At 56.4% G+C, this 13,975-nt stretch overlaps 1 protein-coding gene across 8 annotated transcripts in view; it reads left to right on the top strand.

The window, feature by feature from the left end:
* DTX2 (deltex E3 ubiquitin ligase 2) overlaps positions 1-13,975 on the top strand; it is a 48,773-nt gene that overhangs the window by 27,488 nt on the left and 7,310 nt on the right. For 4 of the 8 annotated variants that reach the window (XM_055114527.2, XM_055114529.2, XM_055114528.2 and 1 more), the window contains 2 exons: positions 5,240-5,340; positions 10,448-10,588. In XM_055114527.2, the coding sequence (XP_054970502.1) occupies positions 5,240-5,340; positions 10,448-10,588 (242 nt within the window). The remainder of the gene's footprint in view (positions 1-5,239; positions 5,341-10,447; positions 10,589-13,975) is intronic. The other 4 variants (XM_055114534.2, XM_055114535.2, XM_063605910.1 and 1 more) reach the window with 1 other exon arrangement.

The following is a 13,975-nucleotide window of genomic DNA, read 5'->3' as shown; positions in this document are numbered from 1 at the left end:
TCCTCCTGCTGCCACCTGTCTTGGCTTGTGGGATTGGAGTCATGGGGCCCAGATGGAGCCTTGCTCCTGACTTATGATAGGCCCTCGGTCTCTTTTCTTCTCTATTTTTTTCTTCTTTTTCTTTGTTTTTTGTTTTGTTTTGTTTTAAGAGACAGGGTCTCACTCTCTCACCCAGGCTAGAGTGAAGTGGTGTGATCGTGGCTCACTGCAGCCTCAAACTCCTGGGCTCAAGGGATCCTCCTGCCTCAGCCTCCTGAGTGGCCAGGACTACAGGCTTGTGCCATTGTGCCCAGCTAATTTTTTAAATTTTTTGTAGAGACGGGTCTCAGTATATTGCCCAGGCTGGTCCCAAACTCTTGGCCTCCCAAAGCACTGAGATTACAAGTGTGAGCCACCGTGCCCTGCCTCTTCTTTTGAGCTAGTCGGTTTCTGAGGTTGCCTTCTGCTCTATTGTTGCTGTGGTTTTCAGGATGTAGTTAGGGCCCTACAGGAAAGTGCCTGGTGGCCCTTAGGGCCTGGCTTCACCTCCCTCTGCTCCTCCAAGACCTTGGCCCCATGGATATTTGTCCTGGGTCTCACCACTGCCCTGGCGGCCTTTGGGAATCATCCTCACAGGTAGAGGAATTGAGGCTCGGGAAGGGGACTTGCCATGCTCAGCACACATGGCTTTGAGCGGGAGCATACGCCTCTAGCATCATCTCCAGCCTCTGCAGCTCATGGGACTGGCTGCCAGCCCCAATCCCAGAGGGTGTGGACTTGGAGAGGGGCTTTGGATCTCCTTCCTCTCCGGCCTCCTGGCTTTGCCCCTCGCCCTGCATAGAAAACTCGGAGTCCTCATGTCTCAGTTTCCCACTCTGTCTGGGATCTCCTGGAGATGGTCACAGACAGGAAAGCCAGGGAGGGCCTAATAGGTGGACCAGGAGTTGGGGAGAGGAGGAGGGTGCCTGAGGCCATGACTATAGGGACTTCTCAGAGAAGGACACTTCAGGGGGCAGTTGGTGCCCCCATCTGGGAACGTTCTGCAGGTCCGAGCCCTCTGAGGATGGTGAGGGCAATTGATAACCTCTGAGGTTCCGTCCACCCCTAGGGGCCCCTATCTTGGGAACCTCTGGATCCTTGTACGGTTCAGTTCCTAGAGGTCACAGCAGGGACACACACCGGGGAGGAACTGTGATTATATGGGGGAAGTGGTGACATTTTTAGAACTTTCTACAGAACATTCTCCTGGTTCCTGCTCTCCATTCGCAGGGTGAGCGCCCACTGGAAGCCTCGCTGTGCTTCTGCTTTCTCCTGTAGTCCTTGGAAGCAAGGACTTCTTGTTCGTTCTTTAGGAACGGAAGCAAACGTTCTCGTTCAGATATGTGCCTCTCCCTGGTGAAGGAAGACCTCACTTCCTGGGATTTTTCTGTGGGATGGAGCAGCCAGGGACCCCATCTCTGGTGGGGGTGGGGCAGAGGGGGGTGCACCATGGGCTTAGAGCCCCTCTGGGCCAGTGCTGCATAGCCCATTTGTTTTGTAGACTTGCAGTGCCAAATTTCAGCTTTCTGGGCTCCAACTACGGGCTTGAGCTCAGTGCTGCCCTAGAGGGTCCTGAATGCCTTCACTTACGGAACCTTAGAGTTGCAGAGACCATCAGAGATGATCCACTTTCCTTTAAAAAAAAGAAAAGAGGGCTGGGTAGGGTGGCTCACACCTGTAATCCCAGCACTTTGGGAGGCCGAGGTGGGTGGATCACTTGAGTTCAGGAGTTCAAGACCAGCCTGGCCAATATGGTGAAACCCCATCTCTACTAAAAATACAAAAATTAGCCAGGCGTGGTGGCGGGCACCTGTAATCCCAGCTACTCGGGAGGCTGAGGCAGGAGAATTGCTTGAGCCTGGGAGGCAGAGAGGTTGCAGTGAGCCGAGATCACGCCGCTGCGCTCCAGCCTGGATGACAGAGTGAGACTCCGAGAAAAAAAAAAAAAGTGGGGGGAAGAGTTGAAACCAGCTGAGGAAGGGGAGGAGCTTGCTCCAAATGAATGAAACTGAGTGTTCAGTAGAGTCAGGACCTTGACCCAGGTGTCCAGACTCCCTGCCCTTCTTAGCATTATCAGGGCCCCCAGATCCACTACCAGCCTTGCCTTTGGATCGGGAGTAGGCAAGGAGAGCAAGAAGCTGCTCTTTGCTTAGCACGGCCACAGAGGCAATCCTGTTTGAGAACAGTCAACAAACAAACTCAAACAGGCCATGCACAGTGGCTCATGCCCATAATCCCAGTGCTTTCAGAGGCCAAGGTGGGAGGATCTCTTGAGGCCAGGAGTTTCAGACCAGCCTGGACAACATAGCAAGATTCTGTCTCTCTCTCTCTCTATATATAAAATTAGCCAGGTGTGGTGGTGCTCACTTGTAGTCCCAGCTACTCAGGAGGGTGAGGCAGGAGGATCACTTGAACCTGGGAGGTGGAGGCTGCAGTGAGCTATGATCGCACCATTGCCCTCCAGTCTGGGTAACAGAGCAAGACCCCAACTCTGGGCCCAGCATGCTTCCAGTGTGTCACTCTACCGGCATGAACCTACCTCTTAAAAAAAAGAAATATGATGACTTAAGACCAAATGAGTGGCCAGGTATGGTGTCTCATGCCTGTAATCCCAGCACTTTGGGAGGCTGAGGTGGGCAGATCACCTGAGGTCAGGAGTTTGAAACCAGCCTGGCCAACACGGTGAAACCCCTGTCTCTACTAAAAATACAAAAATTAGCAGGGTGTGGTGGCTCATGCCTGTAATCCCAGCTACTTGGGAGGCTGAGGCACGAGAATTGCTTGAACCCAGGAGGCAGATGTTGCAGCGAGCCAAGATCATGCCACTGCACTCCAGCCTGGGCCACAGAACGAGACTCTGTCTCAAAAAAAATAAATCCAAAGACCAAATGAGTGACTTGAACATAATCATTGTAGGGAACAAAACCCTCATATTAAAAAAAAAACAAAAAAACCCTTTATTTTATGGTAATTAAGTTTCCGGAAAAGTTAACAAAAGTAGTTGGGTTTCCATATCTCCCTCATCTGGCTTCTGACATTAACAGCTTTCATAACCATGGTTCAGTTGTCAGACCCAGAAAATTACCGCTGGTTGGCTGGGCGCGGTGGCTCACTCCTGCAATCCCAGCACTTTGGGAGGCCAAGGCAGGCGGATTACGAAGTCGAGAGATCAAGACCATCCTGGGCAACGTGGCGAAACCCCGTCTCTACTAAAAATACATAAATTAGCCGGGTGTGGTGGCACGCACCTGTAGTCCCAGCTACTCAGGAGGCTGAGGCAGGAGAATCGCTTGAACCTGGGAGGCAGAGGTTGCAGTGAGCCAAGATCACACCACTGCACTCCAGCCTGGTAATAGAGCGAGACTCCGTCCCCTCACCCCCCCAAAAAAGAAAATTACCACTGGTATAATACTCTTAACTAAAGGTTTTTTTTTTTCTTTCTTGATTTTTCACCAGTTTCCCACTACTGTCCTCTTTCTGTCCCAGGATCCAATCCAGGGTCCCACTTCGCTTCCAGTTCTTATTCTCCCCGTCCTCCTCTGGGCTGGAACAGTTTGTCAGTCTTTATCTTTCATAACCTTGTTACTTTCAAAGAGGTGCTTTGTTGAATGTCCCTTAATTTGAGTTTGTCTTGTTTTCCCATGTTTGGACAAAGATAATGCCCTTTATTATTTCTTTTTTGACAGAGTCTCCAGCCTGGGCTGGAGTACAGTGGTGAGATCATAGCTCACTGCAGCCTTGAACTCCCAGGCTCAAGTGATCCTCCTGCCTCAGCCTCTCAAGTAGCTGGGACCACAGGTGCATGCCACCACACCTGGCTAGTTTTTTATTTTTTAGAGATGGGGTCTTGATTGTTGCCCAGGCTAGATAATGCATTTTTGACATTAAATCCCCCCAAAATGGTGTTGCATCCCTCCCAGAGCATCCTATCGTGGGGTTTATGATACTGACCTGTCTTTTACTGGTGATGACGGTCATGATCATTTGTTAAAGTGGTGTCTGCCAGGTTTTTTCTCCTCTAAACAGGTGCTATGAGAACCTGCTTTTTTTTTTTTTTTTTTTTTTTTTGAGACTGAGTTTCTCTCTGTTGCCCAGGCTGGAGTGCAGTGGTGCGTTCTCGGCTCACTGCAACCTCTGCTGCCCGAGGTTCAAGTGATTCTCCTGCCTCAGCCTCCCAAGTAGCTGGGATTACAGGCGCCTGCCACCACGCCTGGCTAATTTTTGTAGTTTTAGTAGAGACGGGATTTTGCCATCTTGGCCAGGCTAGTCTTGAACTCCTGACCTCGCGATCCACCCACCTTGGCCTCCCAAAGTGCTGAGATTATAGGCGTGAGCCACTGCACCCAGCCTTTTTTTTTTTTTTTTTTTTTTTTGAGACAGAGTCTTGCTCTGTTGTCCAGGCTGGAGTGCAGTGGCACGGTCTCAGCAACCTCCACCTCCTGGGTTCAAGTGATTCTCCTGCCTCAGCCTACTGAATAGCTGGGACTACAGCTGTGTGCCAGCATGCCCAGCTAATTTTTTGTATTTTTAGTAGAGATGGGGTTTCACCGTGTTAGGATGGTATCAATCTCCTGACCTTGTGATCCACCTGCCTCGGCCTCCCAAAGTGCTGGGATTTCAGGCGTGAGCCACCACGCCTGGCCTGAAAGCCTGCATTTTGATGACACTAGTGAGTGTAAAATATCTTTTTTTTTCTTTTTATTTTCTTTATTCACAACAGGTATGAAATGATTGTTTTCAGAGTCTCTTTTTTTTTTTTTTTTTTTTTTTGAGACAGGGTCTCACTCTGTCGCCCAGGCTGGACTGCAGTGATGTGGTCATGGCTCACTGCAGCCTCAACCTCCTGGGTTCAAGCCATCCTCCTGCTTCAGCCTCCCAAGTACAGGTGCGCACCACCACACTTGGCAGACTTTTAAAATTTTTTTTGGAGATGGAGTCTCACTATGTTGCCCAGGCTGGTCTCAAACTCCTGGCCTCAAGTGATCCTCCCACCTCATCCTCCCAAAGTGCTGGGATTACCGGTGTGAGCCACCACACCCCTCCTGAGTCTCTCTGAATTGCCCAGGAAAACAAAACCAAAGGCCTCCACACAGGCACCCAAGGAGCGTAAAAGCGCGAAGGCGCCTCAGTGACTCCCACTTGGCCATGACGCAGTGTTTCTCCAGCTCTCGTTTCCAGTAAGTCAGCGGTGTGCAGTAAGCTCTGCTCTTTTCTCCCCCAGTGCCTCCCTCCCCAGTGGTCCCTTGAGCAGCCCGGGGAGCGTCCCTGCCACTGTGCCCGTGCAGATGCCAAAGCCCAGCAGAGTCCAGCAGGCGCTCGCAGGTAGGTGCCTGCCCTCGGGCTGCAGAGCAGTCTGTGCCCTGCGGGACTTGGTGGGGAGGAAATTGTGATGTGGGGCCTTGTCACCCTCTGGATCCTCAGGGAGAGCCAAAGGGGCTCCCTGGGGGAGCAGTGCCTCTTTCTGGTGATGGTGTCACCCCAGAGTGAGCCCAGGTGCCCCTCCTTTTGCTCTCTGGGGACGTGGGCCTGATGACGGTGGGCGCTGGGGTGCAGACCTTTTCACATCCTTTAACATTTTTGCATTGAATTGCATTATATTTAAATAGTCACTTTCCTGTCGTGAAATACTTTAAACATTTCCTTAAAGGGGCCCTCTGGGGAATTAATAGATCTCTTTCGGCTGTAGTTACTCTTACATCTTGAATAAGAGGCACCTTTTGGGTCCAGGCAGATCTTTTGCTGTACTAACCATACATCTTACATCTTGGAACTGTTTTGGATTTGGTTTGGTTTTTTGTGAGACAAGAGTCTCGCTCTGTCACCCAGGCTGGAGTGCAGTGGCGCTAACCCAGCTCACTGAAGTCTTGAACTCCTGGGCTCAAGCAATCCTTTCACCTTAAGGATCCTTAAAAATACCTACTGCTGGCCCCAACACCCATTCTGTTTTAGCAGCCTGGCTAGCAGGGTTTTCAGAAGCTCCACAGGTGGCAGGATTTTTTTTCTTTTTTCTTTTTTTGAGATGGAGTCTCTCTCGCCCAGGCTGGAGTGCAGGGGTGGGATCTCGGCTCACTGCAACCTCTGCCTCCCAGGTTCAAGCAATTCTCCTGCCTCAGCCTCCCGAGTAGCTGGGATTACAGGTGCATGCCACCATGCCCGGGCAATTTTTGTATTTTTAGTAGAGATGGGGTTTCACCATGTTGACCAGTCTGGTCTTGAACTCCTGACCTCAAGTGATCCATCCGCCTCGGCCTCCCAAAATGCTGGGATTACAGGCATGAGCCACCGTGCCTGGCCATTTTTTTTTTCTTGTTATAAGAGACAGGATCTTGCTCTGTTCCCCAGGCTGGTGTGCAGTGGTGTAGTCATAGCTCACTGCAGCCTCCAACCCCTGGGCTGAAGCGATCCTTCTGCCTCAGCCTCCTGAGTAGCTGGGATTATAGACACATGCCACCATGCCAGGGAAGTTTTTTATTTTTTGTAGAGACAGGGTCTCACTATGTTGCCCAGGCTGGTCTTGAACTCCCAGGCTCAAGCTGTCTTCATGCCTTGGCCTCCCAAAGCGCTGGGATTCCAGTCATGAGCTGCCACGCCCAGCTGAGGTTATTTTCTAACTTCTGGAAATTGCGAGGTATGTAAGGAGGTGGATGGCGCCATCGTTGTTCACAGGGTGATGTGGCGGAATTCAATAATGAGTTGGTGTTTTAGGGGAGTCGCTGTGGTAGTGGCTGAGAGGGGACAGGCCTGGAGGCAGGGCGGCTGGTGCAGAGCCTGACCTCAGACCGGGGGGCACCAGCCAAGGCCTGACCAGCTTCGAGGCAGTGGAGTGGAGGGGGAGGTTTGGCTTGAAACATTCAGAGGCATGAGCCGTCAGGTGGGGGGTTGTGAGGGGGGATTGGGGGTAGACTGAGGCCTGCTGGAGTGCAGCCAGTCACAACTGAGGAGCAGCCTGGGGCTTGGTGTGTGTGAATTCATTTCATCCTTAAATCACTGAGGTGGAGGCTTTTGTTCCCATTTTCATTAGAGGAAACTGAGGCTCGGAGAATTTAAAAATTCTCTGCCAGCCCTTGGCAGAGCTGAGACGCAGCCCCGGGCCTTCTTGCCTATGACGGTTCAGTGCTGCTGAGTCTAGGGGGAGGTTAGGAGGGGGTGATGGCTGTGAAGTGGCCGTTGGAGCTGTTCCGGGGCAGTGGGATTTGGCTGTGGGCCTCAGAAGAGCAGTCTTGGGTGGAATGGGGTGCCCCTGACCCCTCATGGGAGCGTGTGTGCCACAGAGACCGTGGGCGGGACTGAAGAGAAAACGAAGGAGCAGCCAGAGAGGTGGGGGCAGGAGGGAGAGGAGCTGGAGTGGGGCAGGGGAGACAGAATGAGCAAGACACACTGGCCAGAAAGTCCCTGCCCACTGAAGTCACCGTGCGGCGCCTTAGGGAAATCACAGTGTACCGTGTGTGCATGTGCGGCCGTGGTGGCATTGGAGACAGGTTGTTGGTAAACAGACGGGGCCCCCACACGGTTCCTCATGGCCCAGCTCCTTCCAGCTCTGGGGCTCTCGCAAGCCTTCGTGGGCAGGCCTGACAGTGAGCGACCTCTGAGGCCATGACACAGATCTGAGTGCCCTGGGTGTGGAGTTAGCACCTGCCCCCTTCCTCTGCTCTTGAGGCTGAAGGTCCTGTCCAGGCTGTGTCCCAAATTGTCCATCCTGTTGTCTGTCCTCGTTGCTCTCAGAGCAATCCTGGAGCTAAAGCAGGTATTTTAACATCCATTTTAGTTGTGGGGAAATAGATTCGGGAAGCTGGTTCAGGCCTAAGGAAATAGGAGAGCCTGGAGGCTGTGTAGACTCCTGCCTCCCCCAATTCAAGGCCCAGTGTTGGTACCTACTGGGGGAGCATTGTCTAGGGGAGCAGGGAATGAGAGGAGCCTGGCCAGCACCCCAGAGCCAGAGCTGGAGAGCAGTGTCCTGTCACCCTGGTGTGCTTGTGGGTTGAGGAATTATACCATGCCCAGCTGCGGAGACGAGCGTTTGCGCACAGGGTTTTTGCAGGGAGGTTTATAACCAGGAGGTCATGCTTTGGAAGGACTGAGTGCTGGAGGCACTGCTTCCAGGTGACAGTGCCTACAGGTGACAGCTCCCCTGGCTGTGGCATAGCCCAGTTCCTCTATCGGGTGGGGGCAGGGACTGTGAGGCTGGAGCCAGGGTCTCCACCCCTCACCTGGTCACAGCAGCGGTCCATCCACAGCTCACACTGCTGCCTGGGGCAGGGATGGGTGTCAGCAGCCTGCCCAGGACTGCTCAGCTGGTGAGGGCTGGCACTGGGCTCGAACCCAGGCTGGGGAGGTCAGAGCACACAGAGGAGAGGCTTGGATCTCAGCCCTGGCCCTGGGTGTCAGAAGGAGGGGTGTCTGCAAATTGGAAGTGAGAATCAGTGAGTGGGGGCTTCACTCTTCAGAGCTCTGACAGCGGGAATCCTCCCAGATGGGTGGAGAAAAAGGCTGTGGCCTTCCGAGTTCTTCAGGTGATTTGAGGGCTGTCAGGAGTTTGGGGGGCTGTGCCTAGCCCTCCTCCTCTCCAGGCTTCTGGGTTGAAACTTGTGTGTTTGTGACTTGAATTCAGGGGAGTGGGTCCTGCATTGAAAAGGACACGTGTGTCACTCATGCGGCCTCCTGGGGGCTGGTGGTGGCCCAAGGATGTCTTCATTCCTCAGCAAATACAGAGGGCTGCAGGCTTCCCAGGGATCAGGCACTGCCCCAGCGGGGTGCTGGAGATGCAGCTACGGGTGGGACCTCGTGGAACTCGTGCTGAGGGAAGACAGTCCATAGAAACAGAGGGGAGTGCAAAGCAGGAGTCCAGCAGGGCGGGGCGGGAGGCTTGGAGGGACAGGCCCCGTCAGGCAGTGTTCAGGGAAGGCCTGCCCACCGAGGCAGTGTTGCCGGAGAACCCTGGGTAGGGAGACGTGTCCTGGCCTTTGGTCCTCCCAGACGACGTGGGCAGCGCAGAGGCACCAGGTTCTCTTGAGGAAAACTGCACCTGTCCCTGTCCTCTCCCATCTCTCTGCCACCCGCACCCGCTTGTCCTTCTCTCCACCCGACATTCAGTTCCCACAGGAACCGCATTTGAGCCCAGGAACAAGCTTGGGATCTTGGGGGCATTGAGCTCCCGGGCTCAAACCTCTGTCCTCTGATGCACGCTTTGGTGTCTCCTGCTGAGCGGCCACTGCAACTCACCCTGCCCACCTCGGTTCTGCTGCCCAGGCTGGTGGCTGGTCTCCGCTTCTGTCCCCACAGCCAGGCACATGTGCCGGGTTGAGAAGCTTTGTTCTTCTAGTGGGGGCGCAGTGGCTGGCCTGGCCGCCCTTCACCCCTGAGTCACGCCATCTGTTCCTGGATGGGGAGTGGGGTCCAGGAGGACTGGGATCTCTACCAACTCCCCCGGCAGCCGGCTGTGCCCAGCTCCTGAGCCAGGTTCTGCAGACCCTGGAAGCCACCTTAAGGGATGGCTAAGAAGCTCTGGGCTTCCCCTTTCTCTGGAGAGGTGCTTTTGACGTAACTGACCGATGACAGGGAGGACCGGGGAGCTGGCACTATGGAAAGTGGCGTAGGCTGAGGGTGTGGCAGGAACGGGTTCGTCCAGCAGGACACGCTGTGTCCCAGGAAGCGCTGGGTCATCAGGGAGCACGAAGGAAGCAGTGTCAGAGGAGAGTCCCCCAGGGCAAGTGTGGGGTTCCCTGCAGGCATCCGGCAGTGGTGAGCTCTGGAAAGAGTGGCCGGTCTGTCCCAGCATAGCTGCTGGCCACAGGCCCACCCTTGCCCGAGGGCGCCAGAGCCACAGCCTGGGGCTTTGCTGCAGCCCAGCCCTCACAGTATGGGGATGCTGCAGTGTGGGAGCAGGCCCAGGGGCCACGTTCCTGCCCGCCTACCCCAGCGCTGTCGCTGAAGGCCGTGGCACCCAGATCAGCCAGGAGGGGCATGGAGCACACACAGCACCCAGTGGAGGCTGGAGGCCTAGTAACTCCAAGCCAGGAGGGCCCAGGGCCTCCTGGGGAAGCTGAGCCCTTGGAGCCAGCCCCACCCAGGAGACCCCATGCCCTGGGCGGCTTCCTGGAGTGGCGTCCTCCGCCCTCTGCTCTCCTGAAGTCACGGGTCCTGCCCTGGTGCCCACCTGCACACTGAGGGCACGGGCTTGTCTGTTGCTCCTATAGAAACCTGTGGGCTCTGGGGCCAGGGCTACCATGAGCCAGGCTGCCCCACCCTCTGATTCCTGGCCTGGGTAGTCCTGGAAGCCCCCAGAGGCCACATTCCCCAGGGAGACCTGTGCGTCCCCGTGGCCATTGATGGTGTCACATCCTTGGCCTGAGCAGGGTTTGTTGGCGTCACATGCCGAATGAGTCTTCTAATGTCTCTCCCTCTCTGCGTGTCTGCTCTCACACCCGTGCAGGCATGACGAGTGTTCTGATGTCAGCCATTGGACTCCCTGTGTGTCTTAGCCGCGCACCCCAGCCCACCAGCCCTCCCGCCTCCCGTCTGGCTTCCAAAAGTCACGGCTCAGTTAAGAGATTGAGGAAAATGTCCGTGAAAGGTAGTTCTTGTTCCCAAAAGCTCTCTGGCCTTTGCTAAGCCTCCTTCCAGCCTCGCTGCCTCCGACTCTTCTGCACAGACCCTCTTCCTTCTCTCTGCTCCCTGACTCCTGTGGGAAGGGGCTCAGTGGCCCTTCTCCCTGCCCCCGCTCGGCAGCAGAGGCGACCCCTGGAAGCTGACTTTCCACCGCAGCCCCAGAGTTCAGCTCCTCTCCTCCAGTCACAGCTGGCATGAGGGGGCTTGTTCTTGAGGACTTTGTGATTTTTGTAAGCAACAAGTTGTGGGTGAGAGGCGGCGCCCGGCTCAGGATGCGGGGACAACCGTCCCTTCCGCCGGGGCCAGCACGTGTCTCGGGAAAGGCCCCCAGACAGCGGCCCAGGTCTGCTGCCCAGGTCTGCTGCCCTGACCCCCAGCCCTGTGTGGCCGCCACGTGGGCTGCTTGAGAGGGGTCCCTCGGTGACCCCTGCCCTGCTCGTTGCATGGCCACAGAAGAAGGGGCTTTAGGACCACAGCAGGTCCAGGGAGTTACAGCAAGACCTGCTCGGAGCAGCCTGTGATGGTCAAGTTCTGAACCTTTCCCAAGCGGGTGCTGGCCCTGCTTCCAACCCTGGGCTGTGGAAGTGTGGACTGTGGCCAGTCCAGACGCTCTTGAGTGGGCGTGGTGGCGGGCAGGGAGGGTGGCCGTGGCCCTGCTGGCCCTCAGTGTCTGTGTCATCTCAGCAGGTCCTCTCGGAGCCTCCGCTTAGCAGAGGGGCTTGGCGAGGTCTAGGAAATACTCGAAGCGCCTGGCATGCGGCAAGGGTGGCTTCCGATCGTGTCCGACCTCCAGCCCACGGGCGAGGAGGTGGGCTCAGGGAGGGGTGGGCCTCGAGCTCCTGCCCCCAGCCCAGGGCTTTGCACGCCCTGCCCTTCCCCTGCCCTGGGGGAGGAGCCAGACTCGTTGGCAGCCCGGGCTGGCAACCTTCTGTGGCACTCTGGGAAGGACACGCTCTTGGTAGGTCACCTGGCTGGCCCCTTCTGAGACACGTGGCTAATGGAAAGCTCCCTTCTGTTCTGAAAAGCTGCAAGGGCTGGGGTGGGTGGGCGGGGGTGGGATGCTGTGCCCGGCCTCACCAGGGCTGGGCAGAGGCGAGGCCCAGGCTCACCCGGAGATGGCTCTGGAGTTGGCAGGCTTTTCCAAAGGAAAAGGCCCCCCTCAGCATGAGTAGGGCATTCCAGCCACACGGAGGGTAACCCTGGGCTGGGGGCCATCGTTCTGGTCTGGCGTTCTCGCCACCGTGACAGGATTTGGGTTCAGGCAGTCTGTATGGGTGTGTGGAGGTGTGGGGGTGTGTGAGGTGTGTGGAGGTGTGGGGTGTGTGAGGTGTGTGGAGGTGTGGGGTGTGAAGAGGTGTGGGGTGTATGGAGGTGTGGAGTAGGTGTGGAGTGTGTGTGGAGGTGTGTGGAGGTGTGGGGTGTATGGAGGTGAGGGTGTGTGGGGTGTGTGGAGGTGTGGGGTGTATGGAGGTGGGTGTGTGGGGTGTGTGGAGGTGTGAGGTGTGTGGAGGGGTGAGGTGTGTAGGGTTTGTAGAAGTGTGTGGGGTGTGTGAGGTGGGGGTGTGTGAGGTGTGGGGGTGTGAGGTGTGTGGAGGTGTGGGATGTGTGGAGGTGGGTGTGTGGAGCTGTGTGGGGTGTATGGAGGTGTAGGGTGTGAGGAGTTGGGTGTGTGAAGGTGTGTGGTGTGTGGAGGTGTGGGGTGTATGGAGGTGTGGGGTGTGTGGAGCTGTGTGGGGTGTATGGAGGTGTAGGGTGTGAGGAGGTGGGTGTGTGGAGGTGTGGGGTGTGTGGAGGTGTGTGGGGTGTATGGAGGTGTAGGGTGTGAGGAGGTGTGGGGTGTGTGGAGGTGGGTGTGTGGAGCTGTGTGGGGTGTATGGAGGTGTAGGGTGTGAGGAGGTGTGGGGTGTGTGGAGGTGTGGGGTGTGTGGAGCTGTGTGGGGTGTATGGAGGTGTAGGGTGTGAGGAGGTGTGGGGTGTGTGGAGGTGTGGGGTGTGAGGAGGTGTGGGGTGTGTGGAGGTGTGGGGTGTGGAGCTGTGTGGGGTGTATGGAGGTGTAGGGTGTGAGGAGGTGTGGGGTGTGAGGAGGTGTGGGGTGTGTGGAGGTGTGGGGTGTGTGGAGGTGTGGGATGTGTGGGGTGTGTGGAGGTGAGTGTGTGGAGCTGTGTGGGGTGTATGGAGGTGTAGGGTGTGAGGAGTTGGGTGAGTGAAGGTGTGGAGGTGTGGGGTGTGTGGAGGTGTGGGAGTTGTGTGGGGGTGTGTGTGGGGTGTGTGTGTGGAGGTTGGTGTGTGGAGGTGTGTGGTATGTGGAGGTGTGGGGGATGTGTGGGGTGTGTAGAGGTGAGGGTGTGTGGGGTGTGTGGAGGTGTGGGGTGTGGAGGTGTTAGGTGTGTGGAGGGGTGAGGTGTGTAGGCTGTGTAGAAGTGTGTGAGGTGTGGGGGGTGTGAGGTGTGTGGAGGTGTGGGGTATGTGGAGGTGGGTGTGTGGAGGTGTGTGTGGAGGTGTGGGGTGTGTGGAGGTGTGTGTGGTGTGTGGAGGTGTGGGGTGCGTAGAGGTGTGAGGTGCGAGGAGGTGTCGGGTGTGTCGAGGTGTGGGATGTGTGGGGTGTGGAGGTGGGTGTGTGGAGGTGGGTGTGTGGGGTGTGTGGCGGTGTGGGGTGTGTGGAGGTGGAGGGTGTGTGGAGGTGGGTGTGTGGAGGTGGAGGGTGTGTGGAGGTGCGTGGTGTGGGGTGTGTGGAGGTGCGTGGTGTGGGGTGTGTGGAGGTGTGTGTGGGGTGTGTGGAGGTGGGTGTGTGGAGGTGTAGGGTGTGTGGAGGTGAATGTGTGGGGTGTGTGGTGTGGGGTGTGTGGAGGTATGTGGGGTGTGTGGGGTGTGTGGAGGTGTGTGGGATGTGTGGAGGTGTGGGGTGTGTGGAGGTGTGTGGGGTGTGTGGAGGTGTGTGGGGTGTGTGGGATGTGTGGAGGTGTGGGGTGTGTGGAGGTATGCGGTGGTGTGTGGGGTGTCTGGAGGTGTGTGGTGTGTGGAGGTATGGGGTGTGTGGAGGTGTGTGGTGTGTGGACGTGTGCAGGTGTGTGTGTGGAGATGTGTGGTGTGTGGAGGTGTGGGGTGTGTACAGGTGGGTATGTACAGGTGTGGGGTATGTGGAGATGGGGTGTGCAGGTGTGTGGAAGTGTGCAGGTGTGTGGAGGTGTGCAGGTGTGTGGGTATGTGGAGGTGTGAGGTGTGTGGAGGTGTGTGATATGAGGAGTGGGGTGTGGAGGTGTGGGGTATGTGGAGATGGTGTGTGCAGGTGTGGGGGTGTGGAGGTGTGGGGTGTGTGGAGGTGTGGAGTGTGGGGTGTGTGTTGTGAGGGGTG

This window comes from Pan paniscus, chromosome 6 (assembly GCF_029289425.2).
Source record: "Pan paniscus chromosome 6, NHGRI_mPanPan1-v2.0_pri, whole genome shotgun sequence".
In the NCBI taxonomy this organism is placed as follows: Eukaryota; Metazoa; Chordata; class Mammalia; order Primates; family Hominidae; genus Pan; species Pan paniscus.
The sequence above is the reverse complement of the archived record's forward strand: the minus strand, read 5'-3'. Positions and strand labels throughout refer to the sequence as shown.